General features: G+C 38.7%; 2 protein-coding genes across 4 annotated transcripts in view; one reads left to right on the top strand and one right to left on the bottom strand.

Annotated features, from left to right (window-relative positions):
• Positions 1 to 2,892, bottom strand: part of pex1 (peroxisomal biogenesis factor 1) — a 109,707-nt gene extending 106,815 nt beyond the window's left edge. The window contains exon 1 of one of the 3 annotated variants that reach the window (XM_043689702.2): positions 2,639 to 2,892. In XM_043689702.2, coding sequence (XP_043545637.2) covers positions 2,639 to 2,743 — 105 coding nt within the window. In that variant the 5' untranslated portion in view covers positions 2,744 to 2,892. Of the gene's footprint in view, positions 1 to 2,455; positions 2,619 to 2,638 lie in introns of those variants that run through there. The other 2 variants (XM_087987046.1, XM_043689703.2) reach the window with 2 other exon arrangements.
• Positions 2,893 to 2,977: 85 nt separating this feature from the next.
• On the top strand, positions 2,978 to 13,996 carry rbm48 (RNA binding motif protein 48). Its single transcript, XM_043689705.2, has 5 exons — positions 2,978 to 3,122; positions 6,859 to 7,049; positions 8,211 to 8,356; positions 11,042 to 11,646; positions 12,548 to 13,996. The coding sequence occupies exons 1-5, from the start codon at positions 3,021 to 3,023 to the stop codon at positions 12,617 to 12,619; spliced, it is 1,116 nt and encodes a 371-aa protein (XP_043545640.2). The 5' UTR covers positions 2,978 to 3,020; the 3' UTR covers positions 12,620 to 13,996.
• Positions 13,997 to 22,708: the final 8,712 nt, after the last annotated feature.

Raw genomic sequence — 22,708 nt, 5'->3', positions numbered from 1 at the left:
GAAAGGCAAGGACTGATTCGGGATAGTCAAGATGGCTTTGTGCGTGGGAAATCATGTCTCACAAACTTGATTGAGTTTTTTGATGAAGTAACAAAGAAGATTGATGAGGGCAGAGCAGTAGATGTGATCTATATGGACTTCAGTAAGGCGTTCAACAAGGTTCTCCATGGGAGACTGATTAGCAAGGTTAGATCTCATGGAACACAGGGAGAACTAGCCATTTGGATACAGAACTGGCTCAAAGGTAGAAGTCAGAGGGTGGTGGTGGAGGGTTATTTTTCAGACTGGAGGCCTGTGACCAGTGGAGTGCCACAAGGATCGCTGCTGAGCCCTCTACTTTTTGTCATTTACATAAATGATTTGGATGCGAGCATAAGAGGTACAGTTAGTAAGTTTGCAGATGACACCAAAATTGGAGGTGTAGTGGATAGCGAAGAGGGTTACTTCAGATTACAACAGGATCTGGACCAGATGGGCCAATGGGCTGAGAAGTGGCAGATGGAGTTTAATTCAGATAAATGCGAGGTGCTGCATTTTGGGAAAGCAAATCTTAGCATGACTTATACACTTAATGGTAACGTCCTAGGGAGTGTTGCTGAACAAAGAGACCTTGGAGTGCAGGTTCATAGCTCCTTGAAAGTGGAGTCGCAGGTAGATAGGATAGTGAAGGCGGCGTTTGGTATGCTTTGCTTTATTGATCAGAGTATTGAGTACAGGAGTTGGGAGGTCATGTTGTGGCTGTACAGGACATTGGTCAGGCCACTGTTGGAATATAGTGTGCAATTCTGGTCTCCTTCCCGTCGGAAAGATGTTGTGAAACTTGAAAGGGTTCAGAAAAGATTTACAAGGATGTTGCCAGGGTTGGATGATCTGAGCTACAAGGAGAGGCTGAACAGACTGGGACTGTTTTCCCTGGAGCGTTGGAGGCTGGGGGGTGACCTTATAGAGGTTTACAAAATTATGAGGGGCATGGATAGGATAAATAGGCAAAGTCTTTTCTCTGGGGTGGGGGAATCCAGAACTAGAGGGCATACGTTTAGAGTGAGAGGGGAAAGATATAAAAGAGACCTACGAGGCAACGTTTTCACGCAGAGGGTGGTACATGTATGGAATGAGCTGCCAGAGGATGTGGTGGAGGCTGGTACAATTTCATCAGTTAAGAGGCATTTGGATGGGTATATGAATAGGAAGGGTTTGGAGGGATATGGGCCACGTGCTGGCAGGTGGGACTAGATTGGGTTGGGATATCTGGTCGGCATGGACGGGTTGAACCGAAGGGTCTGTTTCCATGCTGTATATCTCTATGACTCTATGACTGTAGAATTGAATCCCCATCATTGACATTCTTTGGCTTACTATTCACCAGAAACTCAACTGGACTTTCCAACTCAAGTCACAGGCTAGGAATACTGCAGTAACAACTCACTCCTGACTCCCCAAAGTCTGTCCACCACCTCAAAGCACAAGTCAGGAATTTGATGGAATACTTCCCACTTGCCTGAATGGGTGCTGCTCCAGTGACACTCAAGAAACTTGACACCATCTGGAACACAGCAGTCTGCTGGAATAGCACCACATCCACTCCGTCCACCACGAAGGCTTAGAAGCAGCAGTGTACAAAGTTAAAAATCACACAACACCAGGTTATAGTCCAACATGTTTATTTGGAAGCACTAGCTTTCGGAACGCTGCTCTTGAATCACCTGATGAAGCAGTGCGTCCAAATAAACCTGGTGGATTATAACCTGGTGTTGTGCGATTTTTAACCCCAGTCCAACACCAGCGTCTCCAAATCACAAAAGCAGTGTGTGTACTATCTACAAAGTGCACTGTAAAAATTCACCCAAGATCCTTCGACAGCAATTCCAAACCCACTTCCGTTTAGAAGGACAAGGGCAGCAGAGACATGGGTACATCACCACCTGCAAGACCACCTCCAAGTCCCGTACCACTTTGACTTGGAAATATATCACAGTTCCTTCACTGTTTCTGCTACCTGAGAGCATTGTAGGTCAACCTACAGCACATGGACTGCAGCAGTTCAAGAAAGCAGCTCACACCACTTTCTCAAGGTCAACTGAGGGCAGACAATAAAAAGAAAATCTATGTACCCAGGGCCCAAGTCTCTTCAGACATTCACACTCTTTAAACCACAAGTTCCTGTGATATGAACCCAGAGGCTGCTGCTCAGCCTGTCAGCAGAGACTCCAAGCATTATTTAATGTCGACAGTTAATGTAAGGTAAACCTAAGAAGAGACTATAACTAAAGACTAAATATGGTATAAAATGGAATACAAAATATTCATGTACAATATGTAACAACAGCCACTTAGCATGGACCTTTTGTGGTGACACTAAATACATTTTTCAGGAAAAAAATATAAAAGACCAGTAACACTAAAATCGTCAATAATTGTCCCCCCCCCCCGGAGGAAATCTGCCACCCTCACTCACAGTAGCCTGTATGTGGCGCCAGTCCTTCACCAACGTAGCTGACCTCTGAAGTATCACCACACTCGGACCCACCCCCGACACCACTCTTCCAAGCTAACCGGGAATGGGTAATAAATGCAGGCGTGAAATGGAAAAAAAGACTGTGGCGGCGAGGAAGAAGACGCCATTGGCGTCGGCAATCACCTCCTCCAGGTGGAGCTGCGACGCTCGCTGTGAGGCCAGATGCAGGAAGCAGTCTTTGATGTTGCTGAGTCTCAGCTGCACGCACGCGGTCCCGGCAGCCAGCATCCTGCCACGCGCTATGAGCGGGCACGGCTCGCGACGCCTATACCGTTAACCGCAGCATTCCACTGATTTGAACTCGGTTTCCATTCTGCGGCACGAGCGCCAGCTGACTTCCGTCTCCCGAAAACTGATCCACCCCTCCCCCGCGCGAGGGCGTTTCGATTGACATCTGAGCGACCTATCAGGTCCCGAGCTCAAGGGAGGCGGCGCTCCTCAGAGGCGGGTATCGAGCCATCGTGTAGTCGGTGCTCGATTGCGTTTGTCTTCCCTGTGGCTGAAGATGGCGGTTCAGGTTCCGGAGGTGTTCAAACACCATCAGCAGGAAAACGTCTGCTTCACACGACCCAAGTACCGAGAGGGTCGGAGGTTGAGGGCTGTCAAAGTAAGTCCGGCGTGAATATTTCGTTTGTTGCCTAGAATATAATTTAGGGTTTGTGGAAGAACTTGATCTTGCCCCGTAATCCATTAGTTGGGAGGATTGCGTGAGCCTGTTGTTCAGTCAATGTATTCTCTGTGAGCATAGTCCTTACAAAAATAGGTGCCTGTGACCGTGCAAAGGCCTGCTGGAAAGATGCGGATATTTTGGATTTTTTTGTTTTGGTTCTCTGGGAGGCGTTTATCGTTTTCTTGTTGAGACTGAGCGTGATCGAAAATATTTAATAATTTCACTGCTAAATTACCTAACTTCAATAGCTACATATTGCGCTGGATTACCTCGCCTGAGAGAATTCTGTCCTTCCTCAGTGATTTCTTTATCGTTTGTAAACAGTTCGTTTGGTATCTAAACGTAAGAGGGTATAAACAGGCTATTTACTTTAACCCTGTAAACGCTGGAATACTTATTGTTGTCGAGAGATTCACTCTCGAACACATCTATAATTATTCTAACAGTTCGCTTGAATGGTATCCTAATTTAAGCATTGACTTCCTCCATCATAGTGACAGTGTAACATACAAGATGTATTCAAGTAACCTCCTCTAGGATGTGACAATAGCACCTCACAAAACTATCAGTTCTATGACACAGAAGGATAAGGGCAGTAGTTACGTGGGAAGCCACCACTTGTAACTTCTCCAAGCCCCACATTGTGTTGACTTGAGGCTGTACTTTGGTTCCTTTACAGTCGCTTAATCAAAATCCTTGAACCGCTTTCCTAACATTGCTACTGAAATAATTAAACCACGTGAACTGCAGCAATTTGAGAAAATAGCTCAGCACCACTTTTTCAAGGGCTGTTAAGAGTGGGCAACAAATCCTCATCAGCAATGTTCACATGTAATAACATGTTTTAAAATTCTGCATTTAGGACCTGATGATGGCTTCCAATTTCATCATCACTTTTCTGTCATACAGCTGATTTTGCAGACTTCTTATTTTTCTTTTACCTTGGAAATACCAAATAAGTATGTCATCCAATGTATACCCAATGACATCTCTTCAAATAGCTTTAGGACATCACTCCTCCAACAGACCTATCTCTGAACCTGAACAACAATTTGTCATTGCTGTACGGGAAATAGGAGTCATGGACAGGAAAAGTCTATCCGGCCCTTCAAAGCTGCTGTATATTTAGTAAAATCCTGGCTGATCTGATTGTGGTCTCAATTCTACTTACCTGTGTGCCAACCATAACCCTTGATTCCCATGTCTGTCAATATTCTATCCACCTCAGCCTTGGATAAATTCAGTGAGCCAGCTTCAGCTGCTTTCTGGAGAAGATAATTCCAAAGATTTGTGATCTCTGTATGTTAGGAATAGAACGTAACATTACAACATGTAGAATTTAAAATGCTTTATTGAATGCATATAACTATTGCAAAATGGCAGTTGATTTAAAAGCACAAATTCAGGTAAATGCATTTAAATACAATTACAGAGACATGGCGACAGAGTGACCAACATTGGAAATCGAATATTTGGAGTTTAAGAGGGATAGGCAAAAAGGAAAAGATGTGAAATAGCACTCTTAATAAATGATGGGATAAATAGATTAGTGAAAGAGAATGTTGGATCAAAGAATGAAGACTTAGAATCAGTTTGGATGGGGCTATAAATAGAATCAAAAAATAAGGGGCATAAAATGTTTTCAAACTATTTATAGACCACCAAACTCTACAGTTAATATCGAGCACAGTATAAATAGGATATTAGAGTTACATGTAATTGTAATAATGGATAACTTCAGTTAACACAGAAGCTGTGCTAAGCAAATAAGCACTAATGCTAGCGAAGCTTCCTGGAGAATGAACAACATGGATTTCCGGAGCAATATGTTGAGAAACCAACTAGAGATTCACTCTTGGTGTTTGTTGTTTCCCAAACAAGGGACTTCGAAATTCAGAAATTAAAATAAATTAGTATTTAAAAAGTTAGCTTGATTTAAGATTGATGAATTTATGAGCTTCATCCCAGAGTATTGAACGATCATAAATCATCAGAGCAGAATTAGGCCATTTGGGGCATTGAGTCTGGTCTATCATTCGATCGTGACTGATGTGTTTATCAACTCCAATTCTGCCTTCTGCCTGTAAACCTTGATCCTCTTACTAATCAATAACATATCTATTGGGGTTGGTTAGCATAGTTGGCTGCAAGGCTGATTTGTGATGCAGAGTGTTACCAACAATGCAAGTTCAATTCCTACACCAGCTCAGATTACCTTGAAAGCCTTTTACTTCTCAATCTTTAAGGTGGCTCAGTGGTTAGCACTGCTGCCTCACAGCGCCAGGACCGAATGGTCTGTTTCCGTGCTGTACATTTCTATGACTATGACCCTGGTTTGATTCCCGCTTCGGATGACTGTCTGTGTGGAGTTTGCACACTCTCACTGTGTCTGTATGGGTTCCCTCCGGGTGCTCCGGTTTTCTCCCACAATCCAAAGATGTGCTGGTCAGGCGAATTGACCATGCTAAGTTGCCCACAGTGTTGGGTGCATTAGTCAGGGGTAAATATAGGGTAGGGGAATGGGTCTGGGTGGGTTACTGTTCGGAGGGTCGGTGTGGAATTAATGGGGCCATAGGGCCTGTTTCCATATGGTAGGGAATCTAATCTATCTTTGTCTTAAATACGCTCAATGACTCAACCTCCACAGCCTTCTATGCAAGTGATTCTGGCTGAAGAAATTCCTTCTCATCTTAGTTCTAAAGGCCCATTTCCTCAGTTTAAGCTTCATAATTATAAACTCCAAGTACAGATCTAGAGTCCTTAACTGGTCCTCATAAGACAAGCCCTTCATTCCCGGGATCATTTTTGTGAACCTGCTCTGGACCCCCTACAAGGTCAGCACATCCTTCCTTAGATACAGGGCCCAAAACTGCTCACAGTATTCCAAATGCAGTTTGACCAGTGTCTGATACAGTCTCAACTATACATCACTGCTTTTGTATTCTAACCCTCTCAAATTGAACGTGAGCATTGCATTGTCTTTCTAAATGCCAACCAAATCTGTTTGTTCACCTTGAGAGATTGTTGAACCAGACTCCTAAGTCCCTTTGTGGCTCGAGACAATGTACACTGTGGTGCTTTTCTTTCAAGGTTCTTTAAATTGTGGAAAGTATCCTTGAACTGGAAAGTAGCAATTGTAACCTTTATTATATAGGTGGGAGGAAGAGGGAGAATAGAAACCTACACCGTGTTATTTTAATAGTAGGGAAAACGTCAATTTTCCTGCTTCTCGGATGCTGCCTGACCTCCTCTGCTTTTCCAGCACCACACTCACGACTCTGATCTCCAGCGTCTGCAGTCCTCACTTTTGCCCATATCCCTCTACATCATTCCTATTCATGTACTAATCCAAATGTCTTTTAAGCATTGTAACTGTATCCACACTTACCACTTCCTCCTGGAAGTTTATTCCTCACACAAGTTGGGACGCCAAATGGGGTTGCGAGCAGATGTTTTGAGATGCAAGCTCTGAAACAGCAATGCTCGCCCACACCCAATTAGTCTTCTATCTACTGCTTTGCTCAATGTGAGATTGCGACAGTTTTCAAGCCTTAAGTAGGATCACTGTGGGCAAACTCTGGGAACTACTAATCTGAAGCAATAAAATAGCGTTGACAATAGTGAAATCACTAGCTTCATGTTTCCCTCACATTAATATTTTAAAATGACCTAGGTGTACACAATAAATCTGGAATCGAAGCACCTGCTCATTCAGGGAGTGCCAGCTGTGGGAGTCATGAAGGAGTTGATCGAACTCTTTGCATTATATGGAACTATTGAAGAATATTCTGTATTGCATGAGTACCCAGCCGAGGAATTCACAGAAGTTTATCGCATCAAATACCAAAGGTTACAGAGTGCAAGGTAACAAACTAGGATAACTTTCTTGGTGTTGGGGAAAAAAAACCCTTTAATTTTTTTTTGTACAGCAAGCTTTTTATTAACCGGCACCCTATCAGACCAGTAGTGTACCAGTTGATCAAGAGGTCCACGTAAACAATGTAAAACACACATTAAGTAATAGAAATTTAATGCAGGAGATATACACATCATTGTTATACTTTACTTGCACCCTAAATCACTTTTAAAAAAGCCTTAAATAAAACATACCACGTAAGTGCCTTCCCACGTGCACCCTTAACTGACGACTTGGATATTGCGGTGATTGCAATAATACAGTAAACTTCCAATATTTAGGTAAAAAATATTTTGCTGGTTTGTCGAATGCTGGTTCTTAAGGTGTAAGTTAAGACAGTTTGCAGTACCTTTTTATCCAAGTTAAAGACTTTTTGTAATTAATTTACTTTGGCTAGTATCTTAATAAAGTCACAAGTTATCAGTTTTATTTTTATCTCAGGATCTGAAACATACAAAATGAATTACATTTAATGTACTGTAGAATATGCTTTTTAGTTTAAGATTGCAAATTAATGGTAATGATTGTGAAATCTTAATCTGTGGTTCAATCTTGGATATAGCCTAAAATTCCATATGCTTGACACTTTTACAGATAAAAGTAATGGTATCAGTAAAAGTCTGTATCAAATTTGTATAATTTTTAAAGAAATATGGCTAGTATTCAGTCTCAACAAACGTAAACATAATATCTGTCAAGTAAAACCAGCATCTATTTGCCAGATAATTTGGAGTTATTCCTTTACTTTGTTATTGGTATAAATGAAGGTACAAGAGACTCAAATTTTGAAAGCTGCAGTTATTTTAACTGTATCTTAAGTTTCATTGGTAGTCTTGTCATGAGAGGTGATAAAGTATGCTGCTATGTTATGATGTCAATTAGATTCCACACTTGTAAAAATTCTGTATCTTTAGTGGGACCTGGCATCTTAAACATATTTTGTTTATGTAGAAATATTACTTCCTGTAATGTGGTGAGCTAAATGTCACTATTTGTACATTTTCCTCAAAGTAAAATTTAATGTAATTTTATTTCCTACAGATTTCATTTTCATAAAGTATACAACACTGCCTAATAACTGTATATAACCATATATTTTCATTTCTCAGAGTAGCAAAACGTAAACAGGATGAGCGAAGTTTTTTTGGTAGCTTGCTTCATGTGTGTTATGCCCCAGAGTTTGAATCTGTGGAGGATACCAGAGAAAAATTAAAAGAGAGGAGAAGGTACATAATGAGGTCAACAAGCAACAAAGGTTTGTTCATGGAATACTTTTTCATTTAGGTAGCTTTCCTTCTATCACCAAGGTGAAAGCCAAAAATTGTTTGTTTGTTTCTAAATATGAAAACGTGATTGGGATTTGCCTTTTCAAGTTTTTTTGAACATATACATTAATCTTCTCTCAGCAAAGCATTAAAGTTTACATGCTTCAGGTACTCAACACAATTTTAACTAGTCCTCAAAATAATTAGTTTGTATCTATTTGTTTGGAATATTTTGAAGTACGCGAAGAGTGGTGCTGGAAAAGCACAGCAGGTCAGGCAGCATCTGAGGAGCAGGAAATTGACATTTCAGGCAAAACCCCTTCATCAGGAATGAGACTGGGAGCCTCAGGGGTAGAGAAATAAATGGGAGGGGGTGGGACTGAGTAGAAGGTAGCTGAGAGTACAATAGGTGGATGGAGATGGGGGTGAAGGTGATGGGTTGGAGAGGAGGGTGGAACGGATAGGTGGGACGGAAGATTGACGAGTGGGACAGGTCATGAGGACAGTGCTGAACTGGGGTAAGGTGGGGGGAGGGGAAATAAGGAAACTGGTGAAATCCACATTGATGCCATGGGGTTGAAGGATCCCAAGGTGGAAGTGAGGTGTTCTTCCTCCAGGCATCAGATGGTGAGGGAGTGGCGGTGGAGGAGGCCCAGGACATGCATGTCCTCGGCAGAGTGGGAGGGGGAGTTGAAATGTTTGGCCACAGAGTGGTGGGTTTGATTGTTGCGAGTGTCCAGATGGCTTTGGGAATGGTGTTGCTTAATTTCCAGTGCTCTACTGCAATATTTATTTCTCATCTCATCACAAATTTGAAAAGGCTATATAATGAGATGTTACAGAATCCTTGGTTTTATAAATACATGCATAGAAAACAACAAGAAATGCTGTACTGATTTTATAGAACACCAATTAGTGGATAGCTGGAATATTGTGACCACCTATTGGCCACACCTTCAAGAGGGTGCATTCGTTATTTTGTGGAGTGATACACTGGATTAAAGCCTTGGCCAGAGTCAACTTGCTTGGTTTAAATTTCATCGAAAATTAGGGAGACCACTGTCCCTTAGTACATTCTCCAACAACCAACCAATCAGCGTATACCTGCCAACAAATCAGCACTTTATTTTCATATAGTGTAAATTGTTCCTTTTGAAATTTGGTACTGTTGTGATTCTGTCTTGATTGGTGCAAAACAAAATAGCTTTAACAGCATCTCTCGCTTCACATCAATATAAAGTATATTGTTACAAGAGTAATTGTGGGAACTGCATCCTTCCCCATTGAGTGGAGAAATTTAAGAAGGTTTGATTTGTGTGTAATATCATGAAGAATTTTGATAGACTAAATAAGGACAAACTACTTCTAGTGGCAGCAAATTTGACCAGAGTAAACAAATTTGAAATATTTGGTCATAAAATTAGAGGCGTAAAAGAGAAACACAGTATTGATCTGAAACACACTGGCTGAAAGTGTCATGGAAGCAGATTCAATATAAGTTTCAAAAAGTTAAAGATAAATACTTGTGCAGGAAATTTTGCAAGCACTAATTAGTGGGACTAATTATACTTCACATGTTAGGCTAAATGGTTGCCTTCTATGCCATATTATTTTATTTTATTGTATATGGATAACACCATTGATCCATGACATTAACAGTGATTTAAATTAGCTGTAAGTAAGCAGTCGGATTCATGTGCTGCCATAAAGCACTTTACAACTAACAAAGTACTTTTTGAATTGTAGACATTTAGTTTGTGCAACATCCGGACCTGGAGTGTTTAGCTGAAGGTTATTTGAAAGCTGTCAGTTTTGTGAGTATTCTTGTGAAAAAAATTTCACAGGACAGAAACTGGGGAGAATCATTTAAGTCAGAACGTAAACATTTGATATACAGGTGTAATTTGTCGGGATTTGAATAAGGTGTTAGTGTTGGGAACTGGCTTGAAACTTTGTTTAAAAGTTTTCAACCTGTTACATGTTCACAGTTTCTTTTTTAAGTTTGTATAATAAATATTAACTTCACATGTTAGGCCAAATGGTTGCCTTCTGTGCCATATTATTTTATTTCTTGTCTATGGATAACACCATTGATCCATGACATTACCAATGATTTAAATTAGCTGTAAGTAAGCAGTTTGATTCATGTGCCACCATAAAACGTCTCAAAGCACTTTACAACTAGTGAAGTATTTTTTGAATTGTAGACATTGTTTGAAACATAGCCAACTTGCACACATGATGCAACAAATAACAATGTGAGGAAAATTAGATAATTTGTTTTAGAAATGTGGTTGAAGATGTTATTAGAGCTCACCAATACTTCCCCAGAAGAGTGCCACAAGAACTTTTAAGTCCACCCAAAAGGGCTGAGGAGCCTCAATTCAATCTCACCTCAGAATTGCACTCCATTATACGTTTAGGCTCAACGTGGAATAGGATTTAAATCTACCACTTAAGATTCCACTCTTAAGATTGCTACCAACTCAGCCTTAAAATGCTTATTATAACCAGAATAGTGAAGGGGTGTATCTGTCTATAATGGAGTACAGCAGTGCCAATTTCGACGAAAATATCATGTTGGGATGTCATATTTCACATCCATGTTGCATATATCATGAACGTATGTAGTTTTTTTTAAACTTAAGTTTTTTTTTTCACATTTGTCCTTTCAGATATAGATCTATACAAGGCAGGAAAGAAAGTCATAAAACCAGCTCCATTAGCAAATACTGCAAAGGAAGCATTTTCCGAAAGACCTGAGCATTATGAAAGTTTGGAATCCAACCAGATGATGTGGAATATAGATTCCATATATAGTTACCCAATGCCATTGCCACCATTTCAACCAGATAATCCAGCACCTTCATCCACATCAAATTTCAGACAAGAATGTCCTCAAATGCCTTCTTCATATGGAACATTATCAAAAGACATTCCTCTTAGTGCAGCAAACCAATCATATTTTGAATCTAAGTTACTTTGTTTTCATGACCAGCATTTGGACAAATCTTGTGATTCTAAGGATTCTTGGAGTTCAGAAAGAAAAACTTGGACCCCTAATATTGGGTCCTCTGTCTCTAAATTTGTCCCCAGGACTACACAGCTGCAAGGCAGGAAGAAAATAAATCAAGAAATGAACATTAACAAATTTTATGGATTTGATACTGATAGTACTACAGTGGAATTTGGACCAAAGCTTCCAGAAATGCCAAAGATGGACTTGGGGGATACTTCCTTAAATGTGTCTGCAACTTTGATCAGGAATAAACTTACAGAGGTATGCATTATATTATGTTAAGTCCATGATAGAATACTGGGAACAAGGTAGCCAAAAGTGGTGAGAGGAATGATAAACGATCTCCTCCTTATGCGCATGCTGAAAATTAAGTGTCATAAATGTATCCAGTCAACATATAGGATTGAGTTACATTTTGTTAGCCGCATTTAATTTGGCTGCAACTAGATTGCTCCCATGTACGTGCACATACAGAAAGGTTCAGGCTTATTTGAACACATGGGGGGTAATTAACTACATGGACTGATTGGGTTGAATAGTTTGTTTAAATTTTATAACTTCTATATGTTTCTACATTTCAGGAACTAACTAGAAACCTTACTTTTTTTTGATTTGGAAAGTTTTAGTTTTCCCACGAATCCTCCAATTTTTCAAAGAAAAGCAAGCACCAGGTGACGTGTGGGATTTTCATATGGGAAGATGGAGAGGAGGCTAGTGTTGTGACATAGCTTTCAGGAGGTGCTGCTCCATATATCCTACTGGATAGCTCATTACTAGAGCACACAGACTTGGCAACAAACTAACAAGCCAGAAGATTTGCGGATGCTGTAAATCAGAAACAAAAACAATAGTTGCTGGAAAAGCTCTGCAGGTCTGGCAACGTCTGTGAAAAGGAAGGATCACTGGAACTGAAAGGTTAACTCTGATTTCTCTTCATAGATACTGCCATACTTGCTGAATTATTCCAGCTGTTTCTGTTTCAGGGAACAAACTACTTGACATTTTTTTTTCCAAGTTAACAGATTGATGTGTGGTTGTGTAAATCTGCAAAGGAAATTTAAAAAGAATATTTAAAAGATGTTAGCTCTCGGGTTTTTTTGTGACATGTTGAATAAGGTTTATAGGTGAGTTTATAGTTAAAAGGTTTTCTTGTTTTCACTAGGTTTTGTCTGCTTCCACAAAAGAAGCTGAAGTATTACAAATAAAAGCTCCAAAACAACGTCGAAGAATCTAAAGATGAGATCCCTGAAAGATGGAAGAAAAAGAATTGCTTTATTATTATGTGCTGTGTCACATAAGTACTTCACATACAATGTATTGATTTGATTATTGGTAGCTCTTGCTACTTAGCAAATGTACCAATCTATTTTATGCATAAGATGATTCCAGAAAGACCACAGTGTTACCTGAAGAATTACTGGACATAATATTTAAGAGAGGAAGGTTACTCACAGGCACTGTTTTCAAATAGTGCTCTGTGATTTTTAATATCCATTGAACAGTCAGGAAGCCACCTCCGTTTAATGTCACTTCAGGAGAACTGTATCTTCCACAGCAATCCTTCAGTAATGTTCTTGTATAGCCTTAGGTTGTATATTCAAGTCTTCACATCGTACGTCACTCTACCAATTACTTTGGGAGGCCAGGCCTAAGAAATTTAAAGAGTAAGTTTATATGGAAAATCAAATTTACCAGAATAAAGTTTGATTATGATTTAGAATGATGATGATGATGATGATAATAATGGACAAAGAACAAAGAGACTTGAAAACCAACAAACATAAGACAGGTATGGAAAAAAGAGAGATGCGATTAACAACAGGAAAAAAAATTGAGTTGTTCAACAATGCAAAAACAAGTATATGGTTGAACTTATGCAGAGTGATAGACCCCAGAAGAAGAGAATACTTTCGTGAAGATGGGTACACTTTAATTTTGCACATGAATAATATCATGAGAGATTAGCTGAATTTAACAGCAAAAGGCTTTTGATACTTTTCAAACCTTGCTTGTTTTTACGAATTGTGTAATTTCCTTAACTATTTCTAAAATAAAGATAAAGATGGAATAATGAAATGTTAAATTGCTGATGGGAGGAAGGAAATTATCTAATGCCATCAAAAATGTATTATGATTTGCTTGTTCCAGCTTATGGTTGAGTTGTTATGGTGCATATTATCCAACCCTAGTTGACTTGCAAATGTAGTGGTGTGCATTATTGAATGGCAGCAAACATGTGATAACTGATTATGTCAGTTAGATAGGGAACTGTATGATATCATGGTGCCAGAGTTTTAATAAAGGACCAGCTTTGACTCACTCAGTGGTAGCCATCACACAAGACTTTTTAAAAATGAAAGTTAGCAATACAGTTGTCAATTTTTCCTAGATTTCCAATGTCTTAGGTTATATGAGCTACACGTTCTGTTATTCACTGTCAACCACGAAAATGCAATATGTATGTCATCTGATGCTTTTAACGTTGTTCTTATGGCTTGTGGTTTTTTAATCCTGTGTGTTTTTCTTTGAATTCTTTTGGGTGGGAAAGATATGTAGAAAGCATTTAGGGTACTAATCCAGAGAACATAAATGATTACATTACTGAATCAGTCTTTCTTGTGTGTTCTTACCATTTTTCCTATTTTTTGAATTTAAAGTTATTCCCACTCACTGTGGGGAGATTATTAACAAAAGTTACACTTAAGTCTAGGATACTAGTATTCATAGGCATCCAAAAAAATTCATTTTCTGTGCTAGTCTGAACTTTACTGCAAGAAACCAAAAAAACAGAACTGAAAGGAGCACTAAATTTCTGTACATCCAGTGTGATGTGATTTGATGCAAATGATTATTAATGTTTTGAATGTATTAGCTGCTTAATCACTAGAACAACATCCATTCTGCAAATTGCTTTTCAATAAGTAATTAAAAATAAAAATGTAAAATTATTTTCAAACTTTAAATCTTGAAATTAGTGTGTAAAATTGTAAAATGGGGGAAAGCATTGTGACATCTCTTTAAAAGAAATTGCTTTTTATGCTTAGAGATTTAAAAACGAATTTCTATAAGCTGCTAATGCTTGAATTGACACAATGAATCAAAAAGCAATTCAGTTAGCAGACCCAAGCAGCATTTGTACCCAGACAACAGTTTAAATTCAGCCAATTAATTTAACAAGGCACTTGGAGATTAAGGGCCAATTGAATTCAAATCTGATGGTGTTGACAACCTGAAATCAGTCATATCAAATTTTTATAATATGTTATAGGAGGTAAATAACAGGGACAATTAGATAGCGAGGGGAGAGCCAATTGTCATTTGAAGCAAAAGCAAGCCTGCCATCTCAGAAAGAAATGCTGGGCTCTATCGAGAAATCTCCATGCTTTCTAAAAAAGCACCAAATCTATAAATGTACACAGCACGTTTAACAAATATTCTTGACACCAGAAAATGATTGGGAAGGTGTTCAGAATAGAAAAATTACAGAAAAAACATCACCGACAGTAGAATCAGTGGAGGGATCCATTCTGCGTGAACTTTGAGAGGCTGAGTTTTAATTTATTGTTCTTATTAATTAGATTTATATAAGTGGGACATGTGTTATTGAAACAGCATACTAATAGAATTTAGTTTAGTTAGGGAATAATTTGTCCACTGTTGGAGTTAGATAAATAAATTGTGTTAATTGTAGAGTGAAAAGATTTCATTTCATTTAACCACACCTTTATAAGAGATTGTGGGGGTGAGAGGTAGGTTATACCACTTGTCACACTTCTTCATCAGATTATGGGATGTGGTGCAACTGTCTTGGTGTTTCGGTTTTAATTATAAGAAGGGTGTCAACCTCTACTTCGTTACAGATTGGACGCTTGAGTCCAGGCCTTGGGGATTAGTGTCCTAGATCTTTAAATAAAGCTTACGTTATGACGTGGCATAAACCCCTCTGCTGATTTAAAACAGCCACACAGAAAAAGTTCACCTCACGCAGTAATCTGTTTAAAATTCAAGAGGCAAAGACCTATTCCAGAGGTCACTATTTAAAGTAAAATTAACCATTTTATTCTTTAAGCCAACAGAGAATATTAAAAACAACTATTTACAACTCCTTTCTCTTAAACCTATTTTTTACTTCCCACTCTACAACACTGACCCAATTAAAAAATCCTGATTAAGATTTTTTAAAAATCATGTTTCAAAAGCCAGTCAACTTTGTCAACTCTGTAGATTTTCTCGAGGTCACTTTCGATATTCTGCTGTACCAACTTATAGATAGGTACCTTTTAAAGAGCATCGAGGAGCTTCAGCAAAATACCATTGATCCAGAATCTGGTTTCCAGCATCTGCAGTCATTGTTTTTACCTTTTAAAGAGCTGCGATTCTTGGGACAAAGCGGATTTTATCAGAAGTTTGTTCCAAACTTCAACAGTATAGTGGCACCGTTAACTGATTTGCTGAAGAAGAACACAAAGTTTCGGTGACAGATCAATGCCAGGTGGCATTCAACCATTTGAAAGCAATATTATCCACTTTATCAATTTCAGCTACACCAAAAGGTTTTTCGAAATCTTTTTATCATCTTTTGCAAGTCCCTTAGCCTTTCAAGACTAAACACTTCTGTCTAGCCCTCTGCCTGTTCATGTTTTTCCTGCACCATTACGTCAAACAGCATGTCTGCTAAATGAACTTCAACTCTTTCATCTTTCTCTTTAATTTATGCTTCGTGCTGTGACTTATGATAGTGTGATCAGGGCAGGATATTTCTGTTTTAACTTAGTTTCTTGGTCTTCCTTGGGCTTTTCCACAAGAAGGGGTGTCATTCTCACCTTGGATCCTGCTAAATCATTCCCAACAAGCTGGATTCCTGAAACTGACACTCTGTCAATCACTCCCACTGTTACTTCCCCAGTCTTGAGTTGGCACTCCAACCTGATCATACATAGGGGAAAGCTAAATTTCTGTTCATCTATCCCACAAATTACCAGACTCTCAGGTAACAGATCAGAAAGAATGCTAATTCACTCATCTCTCACTATTAGAGACTGGTTAGATTCTACATCTCTCAAAATTATAACTCCTTGTCCTCCACCTGTTCTTGCTGAGTAAACTTTACCCACAGAGGTGAATTTTTATAGAGATCAGGTACTAACTCCATGTCCAGCTCTTGCCTAGAATGTGTACTCTTCTGCAGCACCTCAGCTCTTCTTGGGGTTTCCTGTACTACTTTCACTAATGCCACTGGCTTAGCTTCTTTTACCACATCTTTTCCCACAGTGCCTTTCTTTAATGACCAACGCTGTGAATTTAGATGTCCCACCTTCTGGCACTGAAAACACCTTTTCCCAGTGTCTTTCTGAAACCACCAGCACTGTAATTTTCTGTGTCCCACTCCATTACAGTGAAAATACCTGAGGCTTTTCACCTCCTTTCACCCTATTGGGCTTCTTTAACCTCTGGTAAACTCTTACCAGTGTTCTCTACTCTTTCTTTCATAGTGTAGAATCTCCCCTTCTCCCAATTTCTATCCCTCACAGAATGAAATTCTGGCCGGGGGAAGATTGTCTAATGCATCAACATGTACTCATCTGCTAATTCTGCTTCCTGAACTTTCTGATCCTCCATGTGAATTCTTATCATGTCTGGAAGTGAATTTTTAAACTTAAGTCTCAAAGGTCCTACCTATCTTTAAAGGATGCACCTATCTATCAAAATGACTATGTCTAATTCTTTGGAACTCAACGTAAGTCTTACCTGGTTCCTTCTTTATGTTTCTGAACTGCTGTCTACATGCTTCTGGTACCAATTCATAAGCACTTAAAATAGCCTGTTTGACCTCTTTGTAATCTCTTGACCCCTCATCTGACAGCGTGGCAAATACCTCACTAGCTCTGTCTACCAGTTTAATCTGAACTAGCATTGCCCATAAATCCTCAGACCACTCCATCTGCCTAGCCAATTTTTCAAATGAAATAAAGAAGGCTTCAACATCTTCCTCATCAAAATGTGGCAGAGTTTTGACATATGTGTATACATCACTACCTTCTCTTTTAATCTCCATCCTGTTAATTAGACTTTGCTGAATAAGTTGCAACCTCTCAAGTTCAAATTCTCCATCTTTTTGCTCAGCTAATAACGTTCTCTCTTTTTCCTCTCTCTCTTCTCTCTTTCTCTGTTCAGCTAAGAACCTTCTCTCTTTATCATCTAACTCCATTTTCCTCAATTATAATTTAAGTTTTTTCTGCCTCTACTGCACTTGTCTTTTCTCTGACATACCTAAGTGTTTGAGTAATTCCCTTACAATTTCAGCTTTACTTTTGTCCTTGGTTAAACCCAAATCTAACTTGTTTGCTAATTTTAAAAGTATGACCTTTTTCTTTCCTTCTAAATTTTCTTGGCAAATTTGAGAATCATCTTCAAATCCCAAAACGTCTTTAGCAATTTTAAGAGCCATTTCCCTCATTTTTAATTTAACCAACCACAAGTCACCAAAATTAAACAAATTGTCTCACCTACGTTTTATTTAAAGATCTAGGACACTAATCTGCAAGTGTTTAAATACTGGGCTTTACTCGTACCCCAGATCTAATCAAATCTGTCCAAATCTCAGACTGGATCTGTCTAAACCTGTTCAAATCACAGACGAAAGCCCCCAAATTATTCCGACATGGGGTAAACCCCTCTGCTAATTTAAACTAGCCACACAGAAAATGTTCACCTCACGCCATAATCTGTTAAAATTTGACAGGCAAGGAACTGTCCCAGAGGCCATTATTTAAAGTAAAAATTAACAATTTTATTCTTTAAGTCCAGCAGAGAATATTAAAACGAACAACTATTTACAACTCCATTCTCTTAAACCTATCTTTTACCTCCCACTCTACAATATTGGTCCAATAAAAAAATCCCAATTAAGATTTTTTTTTAAAAATCACATTTCAAAAACCAGTCAGCGTTGTCAATTCTCCTTTGTAGTTTTTCCTCTGTAGATTTTTTTCAGTTCGGTTAAAATGTTTTGCTGCACAAGTTAATAGACAGGTACTTTTCAGAGAGCTGTTCTACTGGCAATCTGAACTTGTTAGTGGCTTGGCTGTTTTCCTACTAACTGTTCAAAATGTCCGGTTTTATACCCCAAAACACTGGATTGTTTCACTGGTTTTAATATTATCAAAATACTAAATTCAAATTTGATTGGCTTTTGGAATCCTGGGGCATAATTTAAACTGATTGGCCGAATTTGAGTTTGTTTTTGTTTCATGGAAACTCATCTGCAGCTATTTGTTTCCCAAGCTTTACATTCTTAGTTCGGTCAGGACTCTCTGTGCTTTGTCAGTCCTTGCTAGTTTTTCAACTCTCTTAAAGGTACAGTACACTCCCATGCCTTCATAACACTTAAGAATTGGAATAATCTGTTTAATTTCAGTTAAATGTGGTTGGTTAAATTAAAAGTGAGGGAAATGGCTCTTAACATTGCTAAAGAGGTTCTGGAGTTTGAAGATGCTTCCCAAATTTGCCAACAAAGTTTATAAAGACAGAAAAAAGAGAAATGTTTAGAATTAGCAGACAGGCTAAAATTGGGTTTAACTCGGGGTAATAGGAAAGCTGAAATTGTAATGGGGTTGGTCAAACTTTTAGGTATATTAGAGAAATAGACAACTCCAGTGGGCTTAGAGCAAATTACATTAAAAATCAGACAATTGGAGTTAGAAGATAAAGAAAAGGAAAGAAGAGCAGGGCAGAAGAGGAAGGAAGGGAACTTAAGCGGTTTGAATTACGGTTACAAGCAGAGGAAGGACAAAAAGAAAAATTGACGAAAGAGAAAGAATGTTTGAGTTGGAAAAGATAAAGTTGGAACTTGAAGTAAAAAGACTTCAAATGACAGAAGTAAAAGTACAGGATAGTGATGATGAGCAAGCTTATCATAGCCCATAGCCTCATAGGGATATATACAAATATGTCAAAACATTACCAAAATTGAAGAAAAATCTGTAGAAGGCTGTTTCTTTTTTTTTGAGAAACTAGCCATGGGACTATGAGGGTAATGTTAATTCAGACCAAGTTGATAGGCAATGTTGTCAGATGAGGTGTGAAAAGATTATGAAGATGTTAAACTGACTATTTTGAGTGCCTATGAATTGGTACTAGAAGCAGACAGACAACAGTTCAAAAATATGAGGGGTCAAGAGATTACAAAGAGGTCAAACAGGTCAGACTTATATAGCAACTTTGATAGAGGTGAGAACATTAAAGGTACTAAGACATATGAGGATCTTGGCGAGATTATTCCCCTGGAGGAGTTTAAAAACTCACTTTCAGAAATGAGAATTCATATTGAGGAACAGAAAGTTTAAACAACGGCAAGAGCTGCAGAGATGGCTGATGAATATGCGTTAGTGCGTAAATCGAAAATTAGCTTCTGAATGTAATTTCATTTTATGAGGGATAGAAATTGGGAAAGAGGAAGATCCTTCACTGAAAACCAAAAAGTAGATCACATTGGGAATAGTTTAACCCCAGGTGAAAAAAGAAGCCCAAAGAGAATGAAAAGGAGGTTTGGGACACACAAAGTCACAGTCCTGGTGGTTTAAGAAAGGCACTGGGAAAAGCGATGTGGTAAAGGAAGCTAAACAAGTGGGATTTGTGAAGGAAATCCCAAAAGAAGTCAAGGAGCTGCAGGAGAGTGCACAGCCTAGTACAGGCCTGAAAAGTGAGATGGTGCCTGATTTCTAAGAAGACTTTATCTCTGTGGGTAACATTTATTCAGAAAGAACAGGCAGAAGAGAAAGAAGTTAAAATATTGAGAGATACAGAAGCCAGTAAGAGATGAAAGTATTTGCGCTCTGTCTGAAAGGTTTCATGTGAGAGTGATAATCTGTGGGATTGGCAGAGAAATTTAGCAGTCCCCTGTGTCAGATCAGGTTGGAAAGTCCACTCAAGATTAGGGAAGTGACAGTGGGAGGGAATGAAACAGTGTCTATTCCAGGAATACAGTTTGCTTTTGGAAATGATCTAGCAGGATCAAAGGTGCAAGTGATGCCCCTTGTTGTTGAGAAGTTGAAAGAAAACCAGGGAACTGAGGATTTAAAAGAAAAATACCCTGGAAGTTTTCCAGACTGTGAGGTAATAAGATCCAACAGTCACAAGTTAAGGAAAAAAGGAAAAACCAAAGTGAGAGATGAAGGAGTTGACGCCCAATTCGCTGACAACTTATTTGATGAAATCAGGAAAAATGTGAACAGTTCGAGGATCAGGCAGATGTGTTTAGTTCTGAAAGATTACTGGAGTTACAACAAAAAGATAAGACAATATAATATTTATATAGTAAAGCCTATTTGGAAAAGGAATCAGAATATATTCCTGAGTGTTACTATCTCAAAGCAAAAATGGAGACCTCAGCAGATTAGTGCAGTGGAGAAATGAATGAAAGTACCCCAGACTGCATTGCAGGTAGCATACAAATAGGAGTTATTATGGGTAGCATGTGAATTACCAGTAGGAAGTAATCTAGGAGTGAGGAAGACCCAGGGTAAGATACAAAAGCACTTCTATTGGACTGGATTGCGTAAGGATGTGCTTGGAATTTGCCAGGCATGTCATATGTGTCAAGTATTTGAAAAACCTCAGGTGGTAACAAAACCAGCGTGTTTGGACAGGAAACCAGAGAAATAGGTATTACTGCCCTTCAGAGGGAGGAATCAAATCCGGATGATTCAGATTTTGATGTGCCTCAATGTAGATTGACTAATGAGGAAGTCCTGAAAGAATGAGATAGGATAGTAAGTTATCTGTCTCAGGAACAGAAAACTGACTTGAAAAGCTTGTTGCAGTGATATGAGGACATAAGTAGGAATAGAATGGGGAGGACTAATACTATAGTTCATGAGGTTGATGTAGGGAGAGCTATTCTGATAAAACAACACTCCTACAGGCTTAAAGGAGCACAGGTACAGAAGGAAGTGGAAGTGATGGTCAAAAAAGACATCATCGAGCTGAGTCAAAGGGAGTGGAGTTCACCAGTTGTATTGGTTCTGAAGTCTGATGGTACTCAACAATTCTGTGTGGATTATCAGAAAGTCAATGCCATAACTAAATCAGACTCCTGCCCAATTCCATAGCTGTGGACTGTGTATAAAAAGTTGGACAAGCAACTTACATCATAAAGTTGGACTTAATGTGTGGTTACTGGCAAGTACCTTTGTCAGAGACAGTGACAGAAGTTTCTGTATTTGTAACCCCAAATGGGCTACGTCAATTTAAAGCAATACCTTCAGAATGAAGAATGTACCAGCCACATTTCAAAGACTTATGGACAGAGTTGGGCAGGAATAATCAATTGTGCCATCTATATCAATGATTAAGTGATTTTTAGCCATTCATGGAAAGATCATATGGTGCATTTGGCAGAGCTCTGAAAGACTATGTAAAGAAAAACTGGTCCAAAATTTAGACACAGAAGGATGACCCTGAGAAATGTGAAGACAAATGCCATCGAGGAATTTCCAAGACTAACTTCGAAGAAAGAGGTACTTTGATTTTTTGGAACTGAGCAGATTCTACCGGACGTTTGTACCAAAGTTAGCAGCATAGTGGCATTGCTGACGGATTTGCTAAAGAAAAACATGACATTTTGGTGGACAGAACAATGTCAGGAGGCATTTGAGGATTTAAAAGCAGTGTTAACCACCACACTAGTTTTAGCCACATCAGATTTCTTAAAAGTCATGATCGATGCCAGCAATGTAGGGGTTGGAGCGGTGTTGATGCAGGAAGATGATTGCGGAATTGAAAAGCCAGTTGGTTATTTTTCAAAGAAACTCAATATCCACCAGAGAAAAGACTCCACATCGGAAAAAAAGAGTTATTGAGTTTGGTACTGGCGTTACCTTTTAATTTTTATGTTACGAACAAGGTTTCAGAGATCATCCCTCTCAATGTTTGGGAAATATTTAAAGACAAAAAAAAGTATTTTATTGGAGTCTTATGTTTTAGTTTACAAATTGTACATATTGCGGGTTGTAAAAATGTTATTGCAGATGCATTATCGTGGGCTTAAAACAAAATGTGTAGATAAGATTGAACAGTAACGGTTCTATGTTATATATCTATGCAGAATTAGTATGAAAGGTATAACATTAGATTAGTGACCTATGTATCTCACAATAATGGTGTTAAGATTTGGAAGAGAGAGAAAAAAGCCACCTTTTCATTAAGATGGCTCATTTTTCTCTAAAGGGGGGGCTGTCACAAAGTCGCTGTGTAAAAATGGTTACATTGTAAAATGGGTGAAAGCATAGTGATGTCCCTTTAAGAGAAAATGCTTAGAGATTTA

This window comes from Chiloscyllium plagiosum, unplaced genomic scaffold (genome assembly GCF_037043375.1).
Source record: "Chiloscyllium plagiosum isolate Xiang-an unplaced genomic scaffold, Cpla_swu_hap1 HiC_scaffold_5, whole genome shotgun sequence".
NCBI lineage: Eukaryota > Metazoa > Chordata > Chondrichthyes > Orectolobiformes > Hemiscylliidae > Chiloscyllium > Chiloscyllium plagiosum.
Note: the sequence above shows the minus strand (reverse complement) of the source record. Positions and strands in the feature narration are given on the sequence as shown.

Coding starts and splice junctions, on each gene's coding strand:
- rbm48 (XM_043689705.2), top strand. CDS start 3,021: ATGGCGGTTCAGGTTCCGGAGGTGTTCAAACACCATCAGCAGGAAAAC. Junction 7,050..8,210: donor CAAAGGTTACAGAGTGCAAG/GTAACAAACTAG, acceptor TTCATTTCTCAG/AGTAGCAAAACGTAAACAGG. Junction 11,647..12,547: donor TCAGGAATAAACTTACAGAG/GTATGCATTATA, acceptor TGTTTTCACTAG/GTTTTGTCTGCTTCCACAAA.